The 25,201-nt window shown below is 49.4% G+C and overlaps 2 protein-coding genes across 5 annotated transcripts in view; one reads left to right on the top strand and one right to left on the bottom strand.

Annotated features, from left to right (window-relative positions):
• LOC100119848 (mitoguardin) overlaps nt 1–25,201 on the top strand; it is a 32,048-nt gene that overhangs the window by 1,111 nt on the left and 5,736 nt on the right. The gene's annotated exons all lie outside the window — the stretch shown is intronic.
• LOC100119884 (protein unzipped) lies at nt 518–24,725 on the bottom strand. Of its 3 annotated transcripts, none has more exons than XM_001603538.6 (5): nt 24,167–24,725; nt 4,693–4,888; nt 4,253–4,623; nt 3,847–4,181; nt 518–3,767 (listed from the first exon to the last, which is right to left on the bottom strand). In XM_001603538.6, the coding sequence occupies exons 2-5, from the start codon at nt 4,886–4,888 to the stop codon at nt 3,221–3,223; spliced, it is 1,449 nt and encodes a 482-aa protein (XP_001603588.2). In that variant the 5' UTR covers nt 24,167–24,725; the 3' UTR covers nt 518–3,220. The 3 variants fall into 3 exon arrangements, with proteins under 3 accessions (XP_001603588.2, XP_032453533.1, XP_032453532.1); XM_032597642.1 differs by lacking the exon at nt 24,167–24,725 and adding an exon at nt 23,749–23,814; XM_032597641.1 differs by lacking the exon at nt 24,167–24,725 and adding an exon at nt 6,959–7,052.

The following is a 25,201-nucleotide window of genomic DNA, read 5'->3' as shown; positions in this document are numbered from 1 at the left end:
TACTTTTGAACTTGGAAAAAATAACTTTTCTTATATTTTATTCATTGCTCGAAAATTCTAAGAATTAGATACACATTTTGTAATAAAACTTTTGATATGAAAACTGCTTACCTCTGAAGATTCTTTTATTTTGAATCTGATAAACTTGAGTAGCAATTGATTTTCTTTCAAATACTTTATTTCAAAGATTTCCTATCACATATGGGATAATGTAGGAGAGAAAAGACACTCAATTAGATTTGAAATATATTTTAATCATCAATTGTGTAGATCATAAGGGGTATACAAAGATCAAGCATTATTTTACTTAGAACTTAGATATAATTTTGCTAATATAAAATTATTAAGCTTACTAAAAGGCTCAATTCATAATTGAATTACTTTTGCAAATGCTTTATAATCATATGTATTTATATTTACATGATAATGTACAGTTTTGCGTTACTTAAATAAACGATAACTATTAAATTATTTAACATGTATAAGCGGATCAAATGGTAGCGATAAAAGTCATAGATCAATATATCATAACATTTATTTCTGTTTCTGTATTTACGTACACGCGTTTAAATAAGCTTGATATTAGGGTGTTTGGCGTATATTTCGCAAGTCATAAATGCGTTTGTATTTTTTTTCTTCACTTTTTAAGCATATAATGGGTTTTTCTTCGATAGAAATTTCAATATCTCCCGAGATAGCGTTCCCGTATAATTATTCTCTTTCACTTGGCAAAAAGAATTTGGCTACATATTTTTAATCTTAGCATTTCCTAGCTGTTCTCTTTAATTCTCTTAACTTTACAGCGTCCTGTCGACATATCCTCACGAAAGTAATGTTATTTAAAGATAATAATTCATGCGTTATAATTTCATTATAATTATTGCTAACAGCAATCATAACAATCAATCATTAACCATACCGGAATGTTTTTTTCTTTGCTTTCTTAAACTCAGAATCTGTGTATCACAATTGTTTAGGACTTGGCATATTTTTACTGTTAATTTAATTGAGCTCTGTGTTTCCCTTTGTATCGTCAGAATTAACGAAACGATCAATCGAAGTTTAGTATGCAACGGATAATGTAAATCGAACGAAAACTATCGCATCCATAAAGTAAAAGTTTGAGAGAGTAAAAAATAATAAAGAAATAACAAATTTTTTTATTACACGTATGGAGAACCTGTAGCTTAAAATATTTACAACATCGATGCCTACCCTTCGCTTCTATTTCTTTCGTAAAAATACCAAAAATCATCAACGAAACATGCGACAATGTTTGCCTTCAAATTTAATAACAAACGCTTTAGCAATAAAAGCAATACGTTTTTCCGCTTCAGTCTGACAGACTTTGACCCTGGCGTAAAAGACGCGTTTCGCGCGATACGAGAATTCCGCGACTCCAGAACTCTTTCTCTCTTTCGACGCTCGAAAGAGGCAACTCGTATCTCCGAGAACAAACGCAGTCTCGCATTCTACCTCGCACTTGTAGAAGATTGACATCGTCACACACTAGGAATTCATAAGCCCTCGCAACTCGCTATAAATACTTACATCGCTACTCTTACAAACCTTACAAACGTCTAAAATTATGCTGCATTCTCAAAAATATAGCGTGGCCGTTCTCATATTTGTCTGTGTTATTTAATCTTCGTTCTGCTTATCGCACTTTGTTTTCATTTGTTTTTTGTTCCTTTTATCGCCTTGACTGAAGTTTTACAATCATCTCTCCCCTATCTCGTAATCGTACTCTCATCTCGAGGTGGCGCATATCTAAAATAAAGGTAGCTCTTGTGCTTCGCGACCCCCTTACAGGAAGGCCCGCGTACATATAATATGCTATTTATTTAATCATTTTTTTTCTTTTATATAATTATATTCATCTATATATGTGTTAACGATTTTTTATTGGGTTCGAGGATAGGTTCAAACTTTATTAACGGCGGTCGCTGAAGTTGCGAAAAAGCTTGTTATACGAGTCGAAATATACCTCGATGATAGTGTAATAGACATCTCAAAGTTAACGCTTACACTTTTATACGCAAGTATACAATTAACCAATACAAAGTTTTTATTCAAAATATAAAGGTGCTTCTCTTAACTGAAAAAAAAAATAGAAGTATTTAATAGTAATAGCAATAGTAATAATATAATATAATAATGTCTAATTATAAAAGAAGGTGCGCTGAATTTCTCACGCCAAAAGTATACAATGATATCTTATACGCAGCAATTGAAAAGAGAGAAAAATGGCTGGTACGAAAAGGCGAGCAATGAAGATGGAAAGAACTTTCGAGTAGTACAATTTCTGGCCGAACGAACTTTTTCGCGCCAATAGTCGATCGTCGTGGGCAAAAGGCATACATGTATATTTAATTTGCTTTCGAGGATCTCGATAGAGGTTTTATATATCGTCATCATCATCATCATCATCATTATCAGACGGAATGTAATGCACTGGTTATCTATATATCGGTCTGTTTACAATCAGGCGCGGAACATCCTGAGCTATTACAACGCCTTGGCTCGCGATTCCTTGTACTTAATACTTTGTGAGAGACTAGCTCATTGATAGACCTTCTTGCTACTAATACGTGTTTAAATATACATTCTCTTATACGTCGGCGTGGTGAGCTTCGCCGGAGCGTCTCTTCTCGCGCGGCGCGAAAAGCTCCCGCGTAAGAGTGCAGTGTACGAGGCGCTCCAGCGAAAGCGCAAGCTAATATTACAATCGTCATCGTCATCATCGTTTTTTTGTCGAAAGGCAAGCATATGTCGGATTCCGACACAGCCACTCGCAATCATCTCTCTTACAAACCCTCGAACGAACGAGAACAACCCTCTCGCTTCTTCCGCATATCAAACGCACGCGCTTTCACTCTTTCTTCCGCACTCAATTTCTCAGCTCTCGCGGATACAACAAGAGAAAAGGAAAAACCTCCTACGAGTACTCGACGCGGCCGCCGAGTAGTTTACATGGATAACCGTGTTTAAATGTGCGCAAGTGTAGGTGTGTGTGTGTGTGTAAGGTGGCTATTGCTGGGCGCGCTGCAGAGCACTGGTACACCGGCTCTCCTGCTCTCTTCCTCTCTGTCTCTCTCTCTCTGTGTCGACGATCGATCGCGGCCAGCGTGCGAAGCCGGCGCAAGCGAATGAGAATCCGTTTCCCTAGAAAATCTTTGGCGAGGCTCCCGTGCGCGCGCTACTGTTAGCCGCTGCTGCTTCACGTCACCCGGTGGAGCAGGAGCGCGAAGAGGGCCGTCGTCGCGAGCAGCGCGGACCTGGGCCCGGCCGCGGAGTGGCCGGCGTCCTTGTCCTTGAGCGAGAGGGGACCGCCGTCGTCGCCCTGCATGCCGTGCTTGGCCAGGATGGCGTTTTCGTCGAGCGCGGCGCTCTCCTTGCTGTACTGCTGCTCCTCGGCGGTGCTGTCGTTGATGTCGAAGCGGTCGGTAGGCTGCTGCTGGCGCGTCGGGGGCATCGTCGTGAGTCGCAGGGTCGTCGAGGCGGGGGTGGTGGTGGGCTCGGTGGTCGGCGGCGGCACGGTCGTGGGGACGAGGCTGTCGTTGCCGAGGAAGTAGATGGGTCCGAATTCGGGAGCGATGTCGGTGAGGGTGGCCTCGTGGCGGACGTCGCTGATGGTGCGCGTGTTGAGCATCACGCCGTCCTTGTAGTGCGAGTGCAGCTTGCCGCTGTAGGGCAGCTCGGCGTCGGTGTAGTAGCCGCGCAGGGTCACGTTGACCGCGGTGCCCGGCTCCAGGTAGATCTCCACCCTGCGAAACGCGTAAAAAAGCGTGCAACTAGTCTCGCGATCGCTTCTCGAAACAGCTGCCCAAGAGAGCGTGTACTCACGTGTGGACGTTGGTGCGGTTCTCCTTGATGGGGATGCCCCAGTCGACGTCGTTCAGCCGGGTCTTGTTGAGGAGGCTGACGGTGGTGTTGAGTCCCTTGATCATCGCGTGGCCCTGGCCCCAGTAGAGCGTGTAGAGGTAGGAGTAGCTGAAGGCCTCGGCCATCATGCCCGGCGAGGAGGCCTCGTTCTTGATGGTCGCCTGGCCGAGGATGCGCTCCTCCCGCTTGGCCAGCACCTTGCGCTGCTGGTTCAGCTTCACCGCGTTCAGCTCGTACATGATGGGCTCGGTCTCGACGAGCACCTGGCCGTTGTCGGCCGTGCCCTCGGTGCCGTCCTGCGGCGCAACGGACTCGTCTTATTATCATAAAGGATATAGGCGATCAGAATCGCGCGTGGAGCCTATACCTCCTTGACGTAGTAGATGGCGCCGAGGCTGTCCTGGGAGTCGAGGGTGCCGATGTAGTTGTGCAGCAGGTCCTGCCCGTTCTCGGACTTGCCCATGTGCACCGCGTGCCTGGCGACGAAGAACTTGCTGGTGGCGACCGCCCCGACCGGCGTCTGGTAGAGCTTGGTCCAGTTCTCCCAGTTGATCCGCGCGGCCTTGTCGACGTTCTCCAGCAACTGGTAGCGCTCGTACGAGCCGACGCTGCCGGTCAGGCTGACGTTGCAGTGCTTGTCGCCCTGCTTCTGGCCTCCGGCCACCCAGTTGCCGTTGTGCATCGCCCGGCACACGAAGATCGGCCGGCCCTGCTTGTCCCTCGGCTCGGACGATTCCGCTGGAATGAGAGGTGGTGCGGGAAGATCGTTACTCTCGTTACAAGTATAAATCGCGACAAGTCTCAAACCTGCGGAGCCGGAGACGACCTCGAAGCCGCCGATGACCAATGTCTTGCTGGCGCTGTACTGCGTGTGCGGTATCCAGGCGAGGATGCTCGAGGTGATCAGCTGTCCGTTGCCGTACTTGGAGAGAATGTGCACGCTCGTCTGGGCCCCGACGAGGAGGAGCAGCGCGCTGCTCAGACAGAGCGCCAACAGCTTCATCTGCGAGAATACGAGGCGTCGCTCGTGTTAGACGCGCCTGATTCACTTATTACATTCTACTGCGTATTTACGGCCGAGAGCGAAGACAGGGGAAGCTCTGTGTGCGCATAATACGAGCAGACGAGAGCAGAGTTGCGCGCGACCTTCGGCCGCGATGATGCATACGGGCAACGTGCTCGGATTGACCTATGCCAAGGCGCGCGTGCACGTCAAGTGATTTTAATTGCGCGCCTAATTGAGACACCCAACTCACCCCCTCGGCGAATTAACCCGACGAATGACGCGCACGAGCTGGATCCTCTTTCTCTCGTATCGTATCTCATTAGCCCAGCTTTCATCGAAAACACACAGACACTCGGCTTCTATTCGCTACTTCGAAATGAAATATCCAGGGCACAGCCATCGCGAGCCGACAAGCGAGAGCGCAAATTGACAACTCACTCGCACACAGACACACGTGGGCAGAGAGGGAGGGACTAATGAACGATGATGCGAATTCGTTTCTCCATCTCCGCGCGGCCGTACCTACGCGGCGCGACGTATCTCTCGGCGCTCGTTGCGATCGTATCTAGCTGCAAGCTGATGGGAGCCGAGTAACTGGATCTCGTTCGCGCCTGCTGCGTTTCCGGCAGATAACGCGCTCTCCGCGCGGCGGCACACACGCGAGGAGAATTGACGTTTTTCCACGTGTCGCCGAGATTTTAGTTATTCTTGTAATTTGTATACTCCCTTACAGCTACCACACCGCGTGGATACATCAAAGCGAGCGGCGTGTGCACTTGCATAAAAGTGTTCCCCTCGTAAAAATCCGCATCGAAAAATCGCGGCACATAACGTACCGCGTCGCGCATTACTCTCGCATCGCACGTCGGGCCGTTAGACCTGTCTCTTACGTCTCTCTAATGGTTCCCGGTATCACGACCCGGACACACGTCGGCGCATATAACGGCGGCATCAAAGGATGCATATCCGCTCTGGGTTTATTTGGCCGCGTGCAGTGTGTATCTCTAAAATCAACGCCGCCGCCTTTCCCGGATCTACCCGGTGATTAGCGTAACGGCGCCGGTCCGGAAGCGCGAGGCTATTGTCCGAATTCGGAGAGCCAGCCGTGCCGTGACTTTTTTCCACGCTCTCTTTTTCTCATATAGGCACAATGTGGCGATACAGGGCTGTCTCGCTATTTATAGAGATTTTTCGATGACGGTATGTATAGTCGCCGCTTATACCTATATACACGGGCCACAATGGCTCCTTATTATTTCTGCTTGTCTAAGCAACGGCTGTTGTTTTATAACACCGAGAGAATTCACTCGACGTTGTACCGTCGATTATTTACGGTGGCAACGATGAAACTTGTACATAAACACGGGAAAATTTATTGCTCCGCGAGAATTACACGCGCTTAGAAGAGTCGTAAACTTTATCTGCTGCACTACTGCGAGAATATATATATATATACATACCCGCAGTTGATAATCTAAACAGCGCGTTTAATTGGCAGTTATGCGAAAGCTGAGGGAGAAGATTCCGGGAGTCGATAGTTCGAACAACAAATATAATAGAATATAACGAGCAGGTTGAACGCGCTGAATCCAACTCATTTCACGGACGCTGATTTCCCATTGACGACTGCATAATACAAGCGCATCGGCGGTTCGCTTTTTATTGGAAAGTCATCGGCGGTAGCTGCGCGTATAATGGCTCCCGAGGAAATGACCCGAGAGCAAACACAATGGGTTTCTCTATTTTTACAGATCGGCTTTCGATGATTTTGAAAATTCAGCCGCGCGCATCTGCATCGGTACAGAGAGATATATATATAGTAGGAAAAAAAGAAGAAGGAGCCTCGACTCGATCGGGACGCAATCAGCCATGCGTTGAGAGAACGGCGCTCGCTTATAATTGGCTCTCTCGCTCTCCGGAGAAGGACGATTAACCCGATTGATTGCTTATCGCGCTCTCGCTCCCTGTAATCAGGCGCGTTCGCAGAGGCCCCCGGAAGACTAATTTTTCAACAATAATCCCGACGATTTTGCCGCTTACTGCACCGTTATCGCGTTAGTTACCTACCTTATACTCGTGTATTTTCGCTCGGCTTGACTCACCGCTTCGCTCGCCCCAAGTTCACGGATTAACTAATACTGAAGTATAACGAAGCGGCGGCATAGCGAGGATGATGCATCGCGCGCGAGCGAAGGTGACAGTCGCGGCGCGCGTTAGTTGCTTTGACATTCGCGAGGCGTGCGCGCGGACGATTACCGCTAAAGAGGAAGAGAGGAATATTCGCGGCTCTATGTCTGTGTCTCTATAGGTAGAACCGGTTTTTATAATGCGCCAACGGCACGCGAGCTGAGATCGCGTGCGCTGAGCCGATGCACGCACACACACACACACACGCGTGTGTCTTCGATCTCCCGACTACTTCCCCGTGCGAAGCTGTCTCTCTGCACACATCATATGCGAAATGACAGGTTTTGCGACTTGTTTTCTCGCCATCCTGTCCCAGAGGCTTCAATTTGCCATCGTCTAATGCGCGCTTGATCGCGGCTACTTTTCCAAGTGGATTGCGACCACGGCGGCGGTGGGCTTATTCTTGCGCAACTCTTAGTGCGCGCGTGTAATGGACCGTAATTTCGTGTATCAAACGGCTGTTATTTTGCTTTTGAAATTTCACGGACTCGCGTGGACGTATATAAGTGGAGCAACTCCTAGTCTGTACATCAGACGCGTGTAAGAGCGTAAATAGTCGTCGCGACGAGCGATAAATCATTTTCCGGCGGGGCAGCTCGGCCGAGCGGAGATGATGCTGCAGATCTATATATTCCGGAATTAATGATTTATGACGCAATAATTAAGCCGTGCGCGCTCTGCCGATTCACTCGGTCAGCGAGCAGGGATCTCGAGTCGCTTGTTATGGTAAGTTTATATCTAGCGACAAAAAAAGAAACAGGAGGATATACGAACGAGTATCTTGTTATGAGATTCCGTTGGAACTTTCGGCGGCGTTGATCGATCGACTATAGACACCGGACACGCCTCGCGTCGACATCGATTACAAAAAAAAATCGACGATCCCGGCCCGATAAGAGCGATCTATCCGCGGTGCAAAAAATCGATCACGCTTAATTAGCGCCGCAATTCGGACAATATAACTGTACACCTCGGCGATCTATGTAGTCGATTATTAAATTGCCTAGCCTTGTACACTCAGGGTTTTTGCTAATTGCACTCGCGCTTCGGAGAAAGTAGTCCGGGGGGCAATAAACAACAGGAAACCGGCGCCGTAAATAACAAACCGTAAACACACATAGACTATCTATACCCACTATCCGCGGCGCATAATGCTAGACCGGCGTCTGCGAGAATTATCTGGATTTGCGTAAGTTTTCCCCGCTGCGGCGCAGGATATTGCGAGGCGTGGCTGCAGCTCCGTGGGGAAATTGATCGGCGTAATCGTTCCGTCCTAGAGATAGTTTTCCCGCGGATTATAACGCCGTGTACTGCAGGGAGGTTTCGAGGGAGAAAAAGCGCGGCCTCGCGCGAATCCCTCCTCCGAGATGATCGATCAGAAAATTCCTCGCGTGCGTGCACGAGCGCCGCGGTGTTTATGGCTAGCGATGAGCGAACTGGGTATATTGTGCTACGTAACGTGTCCGCTGTTTACGATCGCTCTGTTACGTGTGTACGTGGAAATTTTCGAGGAAAAAAGCGTGTTTTTCCCATCGTGGAATAGTTTTTGCTTTTCGTAAAATATAACTTTTAAATTTATCGCTCCTCGAGTATGTGCGTCCGCATAATGCGTTGCTCTTTTGTCTGGCTGGTGAGCGTCAGGTTCTCTGGAAACAATTCTGTCGTTGTAAAACGGAAGAAAAAAGTAGAAAAAAGTAGAACAGCGCTAGCTCGATCTCGCCTCTGACTAATCAGGGAGGCATGAGAATCCGTTCGTCCTCCGTATAATCGAGTCCGGCGCAAGACAATCGAACAACTTTTATTCCCACCCGCTTACGCAACCCCTAACCTCCGATCAATCAGCACTCTATTTCCGAGGCTCTCGCATCCCGCGCTGAAAGGTTAATCCCAGCGCGCGCGCGACCTTCGCGACGAGGTAGGAGAAGAAAAGCTGGCGAAACCGAGAGGAGGCTGCGACTGTAAGAAAGAAAAAACTCGCAGCATAGCAAAGAGGCACGCGCGCTTTTGTGCGGCTCTCTCGGCGACTCGGCGCGCATGAGTCTCGCGGCTGATTTCTCTCTTCTTTTTACTCTTGCCTCGTCGGGGGGGGGGAGGGGGGCCCGCTTCCTAATTCCCTCCTTTGCGGCCTTTCATCCGCACGTGCGTGGGCGTGCAACTCTTCTGCGCGAGCGCGAAATGGAGGAGAGTCAATTCCTCGAGCTTTTGCGGCGCATCGCGGACGGCCGGGAAGAGAGATACAGGAGAGATGGAAATGGCCTACTTCCTTGCGCGCGGCGCATCGATTCCGCGAAGGAGAAAGAAGCGCGCGCGCAGTCTTGTTGCAGTCCCGAGTCCTCGAGATAGAGTCACCCCCTGCTATAGTCTAACCCTGGCTTTTATCTCAGATGAGGGGACACCTTTGCGCGACCTTAGCTCCTTTTCTCCTTCTCTCTCTCTCTCTCTTTCAAGTTTGTTTTTTAATGCTCTCGCCAATGCGGTACAAAAGAGAGCGGATTGCTCACTTTTCTATTCTTCTTCTTTTGCCACCGACGTGTAGTACAGGTGAAAAATCCGCGACTGCGCGCGGCTTTATCGAACCGAAAATATGTGTTTCGAGGTCGAGAGTCATATCGGTGTGCGACGATGCGGATCTTCGGCATACTCGAGTTCGTTGCTACATTGCTCTTTTTATTACGGCTTGGCGCACACACGGCTATTCGTTAGCGATAAACGTTGACGCAATGTGTGTCCGTGTATAGGGGGCCTTTAATTAATTAAACCCAATAACACGCGGGCTCGTCATGTAGGTCAGCTTTTTTGCAGCCCTTTCAGCTCTCTGTCTGTGTGTGTGTGTGTGTGTGTGTGTGTGTGTGTGTGTGTGTGTAAAGCCGGCGGATATAACTATACACGCTGCGTGACTCGAAATTTTCGGTGATAAAACTTCCTCTCCGCGCTCGCGTCCGTATAACGCGGCAACATTTTTATTACGTGCACAGCGATAGAAACTTACAGATCCTCGTCGGAAACAATACTCGGCTGTAATAAACGGCGCGAAAACCGCAGAGATCTTACGGGCGCGGAAAACCGCGAGAAAAAAAGGCGTATACGTAATGAGGCGCGTGGAATACAATTTTCACCTCTATACCCGGCGAGAAAAGGCCGCTTCGGTGTATCCCATAGCACGTATGCGAATTAAAAATCGCGAAAGCCAACCGCAGCGTCGAGAGAAGCGAGCCTTTGTTGCGAACGCGAGATGCAGCGAAAGAGCCGAGTGCAGTGCAAGTATTTGCTCGACGTTTCGCCTCTCGTGCGACGAGATAAAAAGCGCATGTGTGTGCGTATGCCTAGAGTGAGAGTGAGGATAGGAGAACACGAGACGGCGCCTGAAGGTTATGCGCGCGAGTTTAGTCGGCGTGTCGGCACAGGCCGTCTCAGTATAATGAAAAAGAGGACAATATCGCGGTATCGATTCCGCGCCCAAGCGTGTGTGTGTGTGTGTGTGTGTGTATAGGCCGGCCAGTCGTTTCTGACGATGATGGTCTCCTTTTCGAATTTAAAATCCATCAACGACGAGCAGTCGACTTTTATTCGACTCCGGGGAGACCCGGAAACGAGAACCCGGGGGAAAAGCGTTTACGTTCTGTATAATCATACGCGAACTCGCAAAAAGTTTGTCGTCGTCGCGGTACTACTATAACTGTATTATACACCGCGGCGAGGGAGAGAGAGAGAGAGAGAGAACGAAACTCGTTCGCGAAGGCGCGCGCTTGCGGAGAATGTCCGCCGGAGTTTAAAATTTTCACAAGTTTTGGCCTTTTTAAACACACGAGTCGTGCATAGAGAGCCCCGAGAGTCTATAATGCACGGTACGGCGTGCGTAATTTCTAAAACTGGAAAAGTTCGCCTGTATGTGTAATATAGACGAGGGGTATGATTAAGCCGAGTGTACTACCCGCAATTATCGAGAAAAGCCGGTGAAGGCTTTTTTCAACTCGCTCAAACGACTGCCGCGACTGTCCGTCCGTTTTTCGTCTAGCTGTATACACTTTCGAATCGTTCGCTCGATGCTATCTTTCACTTTTCAGCCAATAACTCGTGCCGTTATTATATATTCATCGACGCATATATATAAAATATCCTCAAATAAGCGTCGACTTTCCACAGCCGAGTGATTGTTTTACGGCGTATCGACCAAAGCCGAGCTCTCCCGCGAAGCAATTACTTAGGAGTTCGAAGAAAAATTTCGCTAATTCCCTAGCACGCCTCGCGGGAGCTTCGAAATAAAAAAAGCCATAAGCGGCGCATTAATCTTCCCAGTGAAATTTTCCCTTTCAGCAGCCTGCAACGTCTCGTAACGCCATTCTCCCGTTGTTTCTTTTCACTCTCCCTCGCTTGTAAATACGCGTATACACACGACGACGTCCTTAAGTGAAAAAGCAACAAAGTGCTGTGTGGAAGTGATTGTACTGCGACTTCCGGCGCGAGGAAAGACGCGACGACGGCCGCCGGCGACGCATTATTAGAGGTGCTCGGAAAAAGCGTCGTCTAGACCAGAGAGAACGCGCGGGAAACTTGGCTGATAGAAGATAGAGAGAGCGAGAGAAAAGGAGATGAGAGTCATTATTAGGGAAGCATGCGCCAGTCTCCCTTCTCTGCTCCTCCCGTACGTCGACTTTTGTGTCTTCTCCAGAGACCAGTCTGGAGTCTAGGGCCCTCCACTAGACACACAGCCGAGTGGCTCGGGCTTACGGTCATCTTTGTGCAGCGACTCGAGTCTCTCTCGCGCGCGCAGCCTCTCTTACTTACACGGCTTTGCGAAAATCGAGTGCTTCGTCTCGTGTGGGGAAAAATTAATCGTCTGAGGATTAGAAAATACGGCGTATCGGTGAAGGAGAGCAATACAAGAGAGTCGAAAGTCTCGATTCGTCTGAGAAGGGTCTCTCGTTCGATGAGCTCTCGTGTGCGGAGCCGGTTTGGACTTTCGAAAGACTCATTCATCTCTCTTCTACTTTCTCTCGGTAATTCCGTCTTATCATCCTAGTTCTCGTATGTAAGGATATTCTATTTTACTGCTCTGTTTGTTCGCCGCGCTCTTTCTCTCCGGGAGATCGATAAGTTATTTGCATTATTATACGCGCACCCTCTTGTGTTTTCCTCCTGCTTCCATCAACGACTCCTTACTCGCGCGTCATCCCGCTGTCGAGATCGAGAGAGAGAGAGAGAGAGAGAGAGAGAAAAAGGGAGCCTGGAATGTTAACGGACGAGAGTGAAGCAATCATCGGAAGCACAAAACGCGGCCAGATTAAGGGCTCCAGCAGTAGTGACGGCGGCGCCCGTTAGTCTTCGATTAAAAGACGATATCGTAGCACCCGAGGGGGACGTCTTAAACGCTGGACGGCTACACGGCCTTGTAAAGCTCATACTACCGGGCTACGTACACGCACACATCTCTCTCTCTCTCTCTCTCTCTCTACTCGACCTGCATATCGGCGCCGCTCCCACTGCGGCGAGACGCACAGGGCGCGCCGCCGCGCGCGCGGCGTGTGCTGCAGCATATCAAATGAGTGGCGTATCGATTTTCGCCGGTTGCATTGTCAGCGCGTTACCATGATAACCCCCCGCGTGCCACCGCGCCGCGACGTCGACGACTTAAATCGTGCCCGAGAGCCTCTCTCTCTCTCTCTCTCTCTCTCTCTCTCTCTCTCTCTCTGTACGCGTGTCTCTGCGTCTCTGTGAAGCGACTCACGCCCGGCACTTGTCGATCGCAGCCCCTGGCCCTTTTATACACTTTTCTTCTCTCTCCGCAAGCTCTCGAGAGCTTCGCGGGGGAAATTGATAAGAAAAATAGAGTCGAGCTTTGCATGCTTCCCCCGCGCGTGTGTGTGACTGTATAAGCGAATACCCGTTGCGGTTTTTTAGGGATGTGTGATTGATGCGTTTATGGAGAGGTCGAGAGCCACGCGCGCGGCGCGCTTTTGTGCCCTCTAACCATTTCGTTCGTATGATTTATGTGCGCCGAGGGCTCGCCGGCTTAATTGAGTCGTTTTCAATTCGCTTTCCGTCGGCCGCACAAATTAGACTTTTCTCCTATGCACTTTCGATTCGAACGAGTGTGTCACACATCCGCGCATTATTCAAATCGCCGCTGTTTACCACTTTCATTCAACTGCACTCGCCGCTAGGTGGCGAAACACAATAACGTCGTTGTGCAATCGGCTTTCGCGCTCGTTATCTACCCGACGATTAAATCTCGGAATGTTTCTCGGCCACTAACTACAAGAGTATCGGCTCGCTAAACGACTGCGAAAACTACGTTTACCGGATACAGCTCTAAACACCCGGCAGACCGGATTTTCCCTCGTCGCTGGCTTATCTCGCAAGCGGCAAGAAATCGCCGCGGTTCGTATATAAGAGTGATTCGAAGCCTACCGTCACGTGGTCCGATGCTACTCGAGGCTTTCCTCGGGCAGTTCTCGCTGTCGTCTGCTCTCCTCGTACTAGAGGATCCCGGACAAGTAGAGCGCGCGAGAGAGAGAGAACAAAGAGAGAGAGAGAAACGCCGTCCGAGCGCGCGAGTCACTCTGGAGTTCGGAGTACCACGTGCCGGCGGTGTAAACAGTCCTTCCTGGACACAAAAACAAAAATTTGCGCGACTTGACCGACGATTCCGCCCCCCCCCTTTCAAAGACGGACGCAGCTTGACGCTCGGGAGAAAAGGGTTCCCGTAGTAGCGACTATGACCACAATTTTTTGCCGTTTTTTTTTCTACTATAATTACTTACGTACGCGCGGAGATTTGGGAAGCGACTATACTTTATGCAAAGCGATTCGATTTCCCAACGCTTCTCGACGATCCTCTAATGAAAAACAAACATGTCGAAGCGTTCCGTTTCAGAAATCACTGTTTGCTCGACTGTAGCCGTAGAATATTAAAATGTCAATAGAGCCGCGTCTTCCGCGCTAAAAACGGGGCAGCTATTACATCGTCGATTAAATAAGAGCGAGCGCTGTGTATAGGAAAAACCACAGGAATTCCACGCACGCTGATGTGTATACTACTATACACTCCGCGTAGTAAACTCTCCACGAGCGGTCGAGACGAGAGGTGGAGAGAGAAAAAAACAAAACCAGTTAGCCTTGAAATTCGTGACTCAATCAACGAAAATCGTTCCGGCGCAGAGCGACTGGCGACTCGTTTTCAATTAAAAGCGCTCTTCGGTTATCGTACACACGTAAACGGTTAAACACACACACACACTCTGCGTATACACAAAAAGCGACTTAATTACACGGCCGAAGCGTCCGAGTTTAATGCCTCAATGGATAAAGAAGAAGTGAATGAGCGAGTTCCTCGTAGCGAAGTTATATTTAACCGAAGAAGCAGCAGCAGCGGCAACGAAGAGAGGATGAAATGCGTGAATAAAAACGCGTGTGTGTACGCGAGAGATAGCACTTGACGCCGCGGCGAGTCTCTCTCTCTCTCCTTTATCACGCGAAGAAGCCGATCCGAAGAGCCAGTCTGCGCTGCTGCTGCTTTTTTCACGAGTGTACCCGAGGCTTGAATGTGTATACTCACACGCACTAGCGCCTCTTTCTTCTCGCTCGACTCGGCGACTTACGTCATCGTGTCCTGCGGGTATTTACCTTCGCGCGCGTCCGCCGCACCACAGACAATCTTGCCCTCTTTCTCTCGATTCCCTTTCCCGCACACGCGGTTTTACCCGGCGAGAGCCGTCGAGCGAAACGCGCTTTTTTGCATGCTTAATTCTTCATTGTGCGCGCCATGCGCTCGGGAAGGCTGCCGGGCTTTTGAGCGTGGATAAATTTTAATAAGCTTCTTTCAGGAAATTTTGATATTTTTGGGGGGAAAGAGCTGTTTCGAGAGGTTCTAACGTCACCTCGTTAATTCTCTAACGAACCGCTAACCAGCCGGTTGCGAAATCTAATTATAAAAGCGTATAACATAAAGTCTTCATCTGTTTTTATGAGCTGACCCGATCCGCTCCTCCTCTCTCTCTCTCTCTCTCTCTCGCGGTGATTCGAGAAAATTAAAATGCTAAACAGACTCGACCGTCGCTAGCGATAAGTTATTACAATACATGCCCGTCCGATTCGAATCCCATATCCAAGTGACAAGTTTCGACAGTTGGACTTTTCGACGGCGACAAAGTGTCCAAGGATGTATCGGACTGAGAGGCTCAACGTATAATGAAGCATCGATCGAGCCAAGTTATACACGTGTGCTCTGAATGGGACATGCCGAGCTAGGCTATAATAACGCGCGTCGAGCTTAATGATCGGGATGCCCGCGACAGGCTCGGGAGCTTTGCAATGCATATAGTCGAGTTTTCCATTCTATATACCACTGCTGCGACGAGAGAGACTTTCAAGGTCGGTTCCGTCGCGATAAATGGACCGCCCGCTCACAGTGTACATAGTGCACTCGTTGTGAATAAGCTACATCCGATGATGATCCTTTTCGGCTATTTTCGTCCCTATCTAATCGAGCCGCTACTGCGACGATCGTTCCACGATGCATCTCTCGCTCTGTATATGAATAAGTTACGTAAGCTACTTCGTTAACCGACCGATGCGCGCGAGTGTGAAAACACTTGACCCCCTTTCGTTCTCGATGCGCACATGTGCATAGAGTAAACGCGTGAATGTTTTATTCCATCGCAGTTTTTGCATTGAATGCACTGGCTGCTCTCCGATGTTCTCCGATCGATGTGACAAGGAGGTGCGATGATCGCCCTTGCGAAACCGATTTCTAGAACTGTCGCGAGCGTCGGAAAAACTCGGCTCTGACATGGGCACGATGTATCTATAGACAGAGAAAGATGAAATCTGGATAGCGCGTATTATCGACTGCGATGAATAATTCAGCAAGACGAAATCGAAATTGCAAATACCGCCGCGCGATTACAATTTCAAAATTAATCTATTTGTAGGTAGCGTAGGTTATTAAAAATATGAATATAAATCGAGTGTACCCCCGCCGCGCTTAAACAGTTGTCGATTTACCGGAAAGCCTATACTCTCTCTCTCTCTCTCTCTCTCTCTCTCTCAAGCGGCGGATAATCGAAAGACGCGCGCGCGGTTCACAACAAAAGGCCTTATATAGGAACCCCCGTTCGCGGCGGGCTACTTTGTAGGCGGTTAGTTGTCGCAGTTATACGGCTTCCCGGTAGGCTTAAATATTAATCTCCTTGCTCGAGTTCGAGAAAAGGCTATAAAAGCCATAGGCCCCGCTGCACCGCGTGGTATATTCATATAATACTTGTGGCACACGAGATATCCTGCGAGAGAAATGAGCGATTGTTACGGCCTCTCGCGCACTGGACGAGCCCTGAGAGTATACCGCGTACATTAAGCACACACGCCTCCTTTTCTTACTATACTGCCAAGGTCTTGTTCCAGCTCTTTCTTGCGGCGCGAATCGTTTGAAAGAGTATACGGCGAGTGGCTTCCTTCGCTGCTTTTTTGGCGAGCTCCCGAGCACCAGGCTCGATATTCGAGAGAGTGCACGCACTTCTGGCATGTTAATACTCGACGAAACGGCTTTGTTTATTCAGGCGCAGGGCGAGCAAGTGCCCTGCTTAGTCGCGCTCTTTCGCGAAGAGTTTCAAGAAAGCGAGTCGTAAAAATTCCTCAAACGCGTCGCGCAGCTGACATTGAACTTGTAAAGTCGCGATGCTGCGCAGGACCGTATTTTTAGACAATTGCGTCGCGCACGGACGGATCGACGGCCTTGTTCAACGTTTCAAGAAGCGCGCGAGCGCTGCAAAGTTTATTTCGCTTCAATTGCGCCTTCCATCCTCCCTGTCAGCCGTCTACTCGCTCTCTTTCTCGAGACGGATATGAATTCTATTAAAGCACGAAGCGGCGGCCAGTCCGCGAAAACAAAATATTTCTCGCCGATTACGTCGGCCGTACGTGCAGCGGAGAGAAGAAGCAGAGGCGTCGCGAAATAAAGCGAGCGAGGGAGAAGGAGATCCTTTGAGCGAGTGACGTAAGCCAGCCCGGCGTATAATCCAGGCGAGTCTTAGGGACTCTCTTCTTCTTTTTGCCAGAGCCGCGCGCGCAAGAGTGTTATAATGCGAGGAAAGCCGTTCGTAATGCAGCAAACCTCTCGGTAATTTCGAGGCGAGCCGCAAGTGTGCGTGTTTGTGTGTATCTGGTTTCGACTGTATAACGGCGCCGAGTTCGAAACCCGAGACCGATGCTCACCGAACTGCGCGCGCACAATGCTTCTTTATTGTGAATTATATGCGCGCACGGAATTATTGCTCTCTCTCTCTCTCTCTCTCTCTCTCTCTCTCTCTCTCTCAGCGCGAGGGTGTGTGTGTCGCGCACTTTTTAAACATTTTTTTCGAAAATGGGTCAGCTCGAGGCTGAATAAGGAGCTGATTGTTCCTGGAAGGAGAGGAGATACAGCCGCGCGACGAGGGTCTCTGTACTCCATCTCAGCTCTGGCGAACGTGTAAGCCTCTTAGAAAATCAATAGTCGCGCGGGCTAAATGCCGCGATCTGTATGCAGATAAGGCAGAGACGTCGATATACACGTGCAGCGATGAAAATCGGATATAATTTATGCGGACACGCGTATGCGCGTCTCGTATCTCTCGCGAATAATCTTCCGAATTCGACATCCCGAGAGCTTAGCGGATTTACATATAAAACATTGATTCATGCGTGTAAGCCGACGTGCGGACGCGAATTTTTTTAACTGCTTTTCCTACAAACACAGTCATCGACTACTGTTTCAGCCTTTGAGTTACATACACGCTTAAGAGTACAGGAGCAATGGAAACGGTTCACGAGCGGACCGGAAGCCGAAGTAGGGTGACTCGCGTGCGTCGGCGAAGGTGCCACGTTGTCTCGTAAAAGTGTCAAAAAGTCGTACACACAGCGTGAATAATCAAACAACCGGCTCGGAATTCTGAAAATCGCGAGAGCCGTGTATAAACGAAAAATTCTTCGAAGAAAAATAAACAGCCTCGTAAATCCGACGAATTAAAAGATAAGTCGGCGGAGGCCGAGCGAGAGCACATCCCGCGAAGACAAACCAAAGCAGCAGCAGCAGTCTTCCCTCAAAGTGATGGCAATCAACATTTATGTCCTCGAGCCTCTCGACTTGTGCTCAGTCAAACAAACACAGAGAGAGAGAGAGAGAGAAAGTCCCTCGAGGGAGGGAAGAGCGAGATCAAAGCGCATAAATAAATGAAAAAGACGACAATGACTGCGCTCGCAAAAAGACACTGGTGCAGATATCACGCGCGCGTATAAGGGAACAAAAGCGCATAGGAAAAGTATAAAAGCGAGAGTATAGGAAGAACCTTTTGCCGGGTCGCACGAAAATCGATGTCACTTTTATCAAGCTCATCAAGGCCGCTTACGGGCTCTCGTATGCTTCTCTCCCTTAATTGCTGCGCTGCACCTTGTGCCTCTCTCTCTCTCTCTTTTCCTCCCCGTATACGCGCGCGCGCGTACTTCCCCCGTGTGTTATGTAGGTGCGAATTACGCGTGCTAGCTCGAATGAAATTAATGATGTCACGTTACGGAAGCTCGAGGAGTGCGCGCCGCTTCTTTTTTTTTAAACGAAGGGGGATCGCAGACACGAGCGGCGGCGGCGGCGGCGAGTCGTTAGCCTATTCGGGTTATGAGCGGCAGGACGAAAACGTTAATTGATCGGCTGATTATTCCAATTAAGCCGCGGGCGGCTTCGCCAATTGCTCCGCGCTCGAAAACAAAGTCTTTTCGAGTGTGTCGTATGTGTCGCAGCCTTTGTCGCCGCCGCAGACTAATGGCTCTCTCTCTCTCTCTCTCTCTCTCGTTTTTTTCCCTCTACAATACGTACTCGAGTGTGTCGATTATACGGCGCGCATTGTGTCTCTTTTTTCGTCCGCAGCGGATTTACTCGCCGCTTTATCATTCCGCGAGCAAGTACGCCTAATCGAACTCGTTTAGCAGCAGCGCACGCGCTTGTAACGGTAACTCCTCTCGACATCAAACGGCACCGCCTTTCCTATTCCGCCTACTCGGCTGTTTTTTGCTTTTAAATTACACTCCGCGCTGCATCTGCGCGCAGCACGCGGAAATCATCGCACCTGCGATATAAATTGCGTGCCTCGAATCTCCGGTTGATCGAAACGCACCGGTGTGCGCCGCGGCAGCGCACGTGTGTGTCTTTACGGCTGTTAGGTAGGGTCGACGTGCACAGCGGCGTATGAAGCTTTCCTGCGGAGACTACTTGGAATTCTACTCTTATTTTCGACAAGCATCGCTGTGCGCGGGATTTTTTATGCGGCTGGGTAATAGCGCTCGAGTCAGCTGCATTCTTTTTTTAAAAGTAAGTAGGTGTAAGAGGAAAAAAATTGAATGTCGCGTCGAATTGTACGCATTTGCAGAAATTTTCTTGCGATCCATCTGGGTCGGATTACTCTTGCACAATCGGCAGCGATTTTTTGCCGATCAATCAGTCGCAACATAAACTATGTAACTTTTTAAAATACACACGCGATAAAATTCCGAGGCTGCAGCACCCAACGAGTATCATTATACAGTTCGAGAGTACCCTCCCACTCTCCTATCATCAATCAAGCCCAAACAAAACTTTTTGGCACGGCTCGCCCGACAAAACGATCGCAGGCTGTCTATACGTTCGCAAACTACCAGCTCTCTCCTAATGCATTATTCGCGCGAGCTGATGCACATGTGGCGCGCGGAATTGACGCGAGCGTTAAGTGGATCCTTCGCGTATACACAGTCGCTCGCGACAATCGAGCTGTACAGATGACGGGAGCTTTTATATTGGGGCGCAAGGTCACCTGTGCCTCGCGCATCCCCCCCCCCTTCTTCATCATCGGCTCGGTGTGTATAGGTGGTATTAGCCGCGGCTGTTTGCTCTCCACTCGCTTTGATCAAGCGCAGCAGAGGCAAATTGCAGACCTGCTGCGCTTCTACTTACACATACGCACATATGCGCGCTTTATTTTTTCAGCGCGAAGCATTGCGTAACGCGAGTGTAGCGTGGATGTGGTTTCTCATTTGCGATGCATCGGCGAGAGCTAATTGCAGGCAATTGAACTTTTTATCGCTCTCCGCGTTTGTTATTTGCCATTGTCTCTACCGTATACTTAATCTCTTCGAAATTACGACAAACTACTCGTAAATCGAGCAATAAGCTGCATCGCGAACGAGCTAACTGAAATACGACCACTTTCGAGTACACTGCATTAATTTACGCCGACGCGTATACGATCCGAAAGTGTTATCATCCGCAGTTGAAGAAAAAAACTGGTTTGTAAAGCTCCGCGCGACGCGATAAAAAAAATTCCCGTTCTTCGCTGTCCACGGCGCGCTAATGGGTTTCCGCATTTAAGGATTACGCCCCCGCGCTTTTCGCGCGGTCAATGTCATATTATTGTACTCAGCTCTGACAGTGCACGAATCGGGTCAGATCAGATTCATTAGACATGCTCTTTTGACAAGCTTGACCGCGAACACGTTATAAATATAGACGAGCTGAGATAAAAGGGGACGTCTTTTGCCTTGAGTGGCCTTCGCGATAATCAACGCGTGTGTATGTAGCGAAACGCGATGTCCGTGTGTTGGTGCTGAAGGAGTTGAAGTGGATTTTGAGTTTTAAATTTCGCAACGTGAATTTCGCGTAATTAATTAAAACAGTTACACGGACGCACTTTCGGCGAGCGTATAAGCGAAGCGCTTTTTAGCCGCGTGTTTGTTTTTTCAGAGAAGCTCTCGATTTTTCGCAACATCAAAAGGCCGCTTTATATTTTCCTCTCAACTAAATACGAAAAAGAATAAACGACGCGCTGCAGTTTCGACGTATAAATACGCGGCTCCCGGGAAAAACAGTAAACATTTTCTCGATAAATTGCCGGCGCCGACATTTCAAAGAAAATCGATGCGTACGCAAACTCGAGTCGATTAAAGCGGCTGCAAATGTCACCCCGCTCTGCAAGTGCGCGCGTTTTGATCGGCTCTTTTGACGTCTCGCGCAATATAGCTACTGCAGCATCGCGAAGAGAGAGAGAGAGAGGAGTTCAAGCGCCTCGTTATTTTTGCATAATACGGCTCATCGGCTGCGAAACCACTTTTAATTCGATGCGCAGCCGCGGCGGCCGAGAAATACCTCGCGGCAGCAGCAGGTAGTTCCTGGCCTGTAAGCGCAAGTTGCACAACTTTATGCGTATGCCTTCCTGCCTCCGCGTCTCCTTTTTTCTGTCCCCTTTGCTCGTCCAGAGTTCTACAGTATCGTCGGCTGTTGATCCGTGATTGAAAATTATCGGCTACTTTTAAAAGAAAAGTTTCTTATTCAACGCGTCAAGATTTAAAAGTTCGGTGATCCATTCAATCTTCCCAAAAGTTATTACCTGCGGATACAACCATCGAATATTCAAACCGAGGTCGAGCGTAATTTCCAGCATAACCCAACAGCGTGACTCACAATTATTTCAGGCCTCTGAAGGCTCATCTTCGTCACAAAGCTGTACATCATCGCAGTAAAAAAAATTGCCGAATCAATAAGAAATCCTCTACCTCTCGGACTTGGCGAGCAATTTTTTGGCACGCGTTCCGCTTGTTTTGATGAGCGCATTTGTATTTCTCTCGTTCCGTACCCGCGCGTACACGCAGGGTCAGCGGCCGCGAGATTTACGACGTGCATTCAATTAGGCGCGCGTGCAAAAAGAAAGGTCTGGATACGTACGCGAACGAGAGAGAGAGAGAGAGAGAGAGAGAAGGGAAAAAAGAAGTACACGAAAATTCGCTCGCGAGCATTGTGCGCCCGCGCGCGCGCTTGTGGACCCGTGTGGCGCTTGGTCGCTCGTCCGTGAACGTGTCCGTTATAAAATCCTGTTGTAATTTCAGCCGGTTTAGTCCACGGCGACGACGACGCCCTCGCGCGCGCGAGAGACCGCTCGAGAATTCCGCGTTCGCGAAAGTGCGCTTTTTTCACAACGTAAAGTGTTTGTATAGTTAGTGTGGACCTGATTGAAAAAAATAAGCTCAGAGGATGAGTCGCTCTCTCGAGTCACCGAAAGTTGAAGTAAATAAATTCGGAGAGCCAGCTGTGATATCATCCGCGCGCGCGCGCGCGTGACGTAAGAAAGCAAAGGCCCGTAATTATAGCTCCACTCGAATAAAACTGTCGTAAATTACGCTATGCCATACGCGCCGCGGAAATCTGGCCAATTTAACTGTCCACGTGGACCCTCGAGTGTAGCACGTTATATTCTCGCGGTTGGACGATGGGAAACAGAAGTGCAGAGCAGCGCCATAGAAAATGACGACGTTTTTGCCTCGTCCACTCGCTGTGTAGTGTTTTGCCGTCGTAAAACGCTGAGAACGTGGTATTTCTTCCTTCCGAGAGCTACAGCCGGGAAGAATGCGAAAAAAGAATAACTTTACTCGCCGAGAGAGAAAGAGAAAAAAAACTTGGCAAATCGCATTTGAATTTCTAATTCGCTAACTGTACGAAGCGCGAGTGTATCGAGTTTGTATAACACAGTCGTTGCCGCGAACGTGTCGATGGCAAAAAGCTTGAAAAAAAAAAAAAGGAATCCGCACACCAGGGCGATTATTACCGGCGAACCGTTTCTACTCAGTCCTGGAATTGTGAAAGAACATTCCTGCGCTAGAATTTCACCTGTGTGCGCGTTCGCACATGTCGGCTGCACTCGGAATGCTCTAATCCTGCGGACTAATGTATAACGAGTTATACATAGAATATACGGCGCGCAGGCTCTCGTATTTTCATGACGCTGCGCATCGCGAAATTCAAGCGCATATCATAACCCCCCGGCTATGTGCGTTGTAATATAATAAAAATATTCCGAGAACCGCATATTGCCGTGCAAAATCGCGAACGAAAGCACACACACACGCGCGCGCGGAATCATTGAAGCGCGATTTCCAGTAAAAAGAAGGGAAATAAATCGGAAACGAAAAACGGGATCGGCGCGTCGCGGTGCAGTGGAGCATTGCGGCGCCTGTTCTCTCTCTCTCTCTCTCTCTCTCTCTCTCTCGGATTTTCCCTTCGAGCCTCCTATCCACAGCTTTTAATAGTAGCAGCATCGAAATACGTTTCAGCGCGCAGCTATGGGAATCGAATTAAACGGTATCGCGTTACACCTGACGTAGGCCGGATAATAATCGCAAATTAAAGTTGCAGCGCCGGCGCGGCGCAAAAAAATAAAGAACCGAGCGAGCGAAACGGGATACACTGCGCGCACGTATAACTGCTATTTGATTAGTCGAGGGATTTCGCGCAGCTATATGCGCGGAACGCTTATACAGGAGAATATACTCTCTTTCCTGATGAGACGACACTATAGAGACGTATAGCTGGTATATATCTTGTTACGCGGATAATACGATTATGTTTGTTTGCTGTTGTTATACGCAGCGCGCATACGTATTTGTTCATTCGTCTTGATTAAACTTTTACCGGACACGTATCGCTTTACACCGACGATGACTCGCGTCCCGTGAACGAGGCTCTTTCAGCGTCGGCTTTTAATTAGAGACTGAATTACGCTGATTTTTCCCTCCGAGAAATCCCGCGGCTTTTTACGACGCGACCGCACTTTATAACAAGTTGCGCGCAGCACGTGTGTGTGTGTGTGTGTGTGTGTATGTGCGCGCTTAAATTCTACAATACACACGGTAGCGTGCTGCGAGCTCTCTCGAGATTTTCCGAACGAAATGGCTGCACCCTCCGATCAAAGAGTCCCTAGCACACACTGCTGCAGACTCTTCGGGGAAAAAACGCCGAGTTGCGAACGTACTCGCAGAGGATCGTCGGCGAGTACGTTCATGCGCAGAAAGGAGCGGTTGGTCAATTCTGCAGATTCACTCGTCGAAAGAGCCATGGCTTATTCCTCGAGCACGCAAGAGTGTGGAAAACAAACAGCGGAGGAGGAGGTACTTTATTGATAATACGGGGGGGGTGGTTTAGGGGGATAAGTCGCTAAGCCAGATTCGGCCGAGTGACAAACTTGTCCCGCAGACGCGCACACACACACACCCACTCGCATAGGAGAAAGAATTCACACATCCACTCTCGCTTTTGGATATACTTACGTTGTCGGCGGCCTCGATACACACACTGTGTCTAGCCTACGTGTGCCGTCTCTCTTCTCTACAGGCCGCTGCTGCTGTTGCTCGAGGGGTGTCCCTCAGCGCGCGCGCCGATCAATCGAACACCGCAGAGCCCGCGACGACTGTTCGACCGTCTACACACAACAGCTAGGAGTGTAACCTTCTCCGCGGCTCTTCTCTCCCTCGTTCTCGTTCCCGCGTCGAAAATCGCGGGAAAAGCGATCCTTCCTCTCGGAACAACGCTCAGCTCTCTCTCTCTCTCACACACGGGGGTTGCTCGTCCTCGCGCACTGGCACGCGCGCTCGCGCTAAGGTGAGCAGCAGCTGGATGACTGACGCCAGGCGCAGCGCGAAACGGCTCTCTCCCTCTCCTCCTCGATGTGCTGGAGCGAAATAGCGCGGAGTGTTCTATGCCGCTGCTGCTGAGTCCTGTGTGTAGGTATATTCGTGTGCTCTCGGCCCTCTTCGCTGTCGGAGATGCGCGCGCTCGTCCGTCGTGTCGCGCTGCGGAACTGGAACTGCTGCTTTGCTGGCCGCGGGAGAAGCAGCGGAGAGAGAGAGAGAGAGAGAGAGAGAAGCGGCGAGCTCGCGCGCGCCCCGCTCGACCCGCCGACGAGAAAGAGGGAGAGAGAGAGAGAGAGAGAGCGCGCGCGCGCACACACACGAGCTCGATTTTCGCCGGCTATACCTTTTGCGCGATGTATACACTTTTGTGTGCGAGTGTGTCCATCTAGCCATGGCTTATTCCTGCACTCGCGCATTCCTATCCCTGTTATAGGAGACACACGGCGTTCGACCGTTATTCCTTAAAATTATTTAAAAAATAAAACGCACGTCGATTCATAATTTAGCCTTATCTGCATCGTTCGAAACACCGGCCTCTTTTGGCCCCCGCTTCGATCCCACAGTGTAGCTGTATGAGACAGCAAGTAGCTCATTTATATTCCCGCGCTTTCTCGTCCGCAGCGGCGGCTTTTATAGTTTTTCGAGCTGTTGCACCCCCGGGACTCAGAGAGC

The sequence above is a fragment of the Nasonia vitripennis genome, chromosome 2, assembly GCF_009193385.2.
Source record: "Nasonia vitripennis strain AsymCx chromosome 2, Nvit_psr_1.1, whole genome shotgun sequence".
Taxonomy (NCBI): Eukaryota; Metazoa; Arthropoda; class Insecta; order Hymenoptera; family Pteromalidae; genus Nasonia; species Nasonia vitripennis.
Note: the sequence above shows the minus strand (reverse complement) of the source record. Positions and strands in the feature narration are given on the sequence as shown.

Excerpts from the sequence above, each read along its gene's own strand:
- LOC100119884 (XM_001603538.6), bottom strand. The coding sequence starts at position 4,888 with ATGAAGCTGTTGGCGCTCTGTCTGAGCAGCGCGCTGCTCCTCCTCGTC. Across the intron at positions 4,624-4,692 it reads GGTCGTCTCCGGCTCCGCAG|CGGAATCGTCCGAGCCGAGG; the intron begins GTTTGAGACTTG and ends CTCTCATTCCAG. Across the intron at positions 4,182-4,252 it reads CCATCTACTACGTCAAGGAG|GACGGCACCGAGGGCACGGC; the intron begins GTATAGGCTCCA and ends GTTGCGCCGCAG.